The 240-nt window shown below is 40.0% G+C and overlaps 1 protein-coding gene across 1 annotated transcript in view; it reads left to right on the top strand.

The window, feature by feature from the left end:
- LOC119591335 overlaps positions 1–240 on the top strand; it is a 28,847-nt gene that overhangs the window by 26,159 nt on the left and 2,448 nt on the right. The window contains exon 10 of the mRNA XM_037940065.1: positions 91–174. Coding sequence (XP_037795993.1) covers positions 91–174 — 84 coding nt within the window. The remainder of the gene's footprint in view (positions 1–90; positions 175–240) is intronic.

Below are 240 nucleotides of genomic sequence, written 5' to 3'. Positions count from 1 at the left end.
TCAGAGTAAGATCAGAGGTTAAGGAAGTGAGTAAAAAAGAAGAAGAAAAAAAACTCGTTATTATAAACATTCTCCCTGTACTTGACGCAGAGTCGGGTCCCCTCACGGTTTTCATTCCGTCTGACGCCGCCCTTCGAAACTTCTCCTTCCCAGACGACATTCAAGCAAGACGAGGTAACTCGCATATCCTGCCTTTCACTTAAATAATAGACATTGATATGAATTATATATACACATAAT

The sequence above is a fragment of the Penaeus monodon genome, chromosome 28, assembly GCF_015228065.2.
Source record: "Penaeus monodon isolate SGIC_2016 chromosome 28, NSTDA_Pmon_1, whole genome shotgun sequence".
Classification (NCBI taxonomy): Eukaryota; Metazoa; Arthropoda; class Malacostraca; order Decapoda; family Penaeidae; genus Penaeus; species Penaeus monodon.
This window is presented reverse-complemented; position numbering and strand designations above follow the sequence as displayed.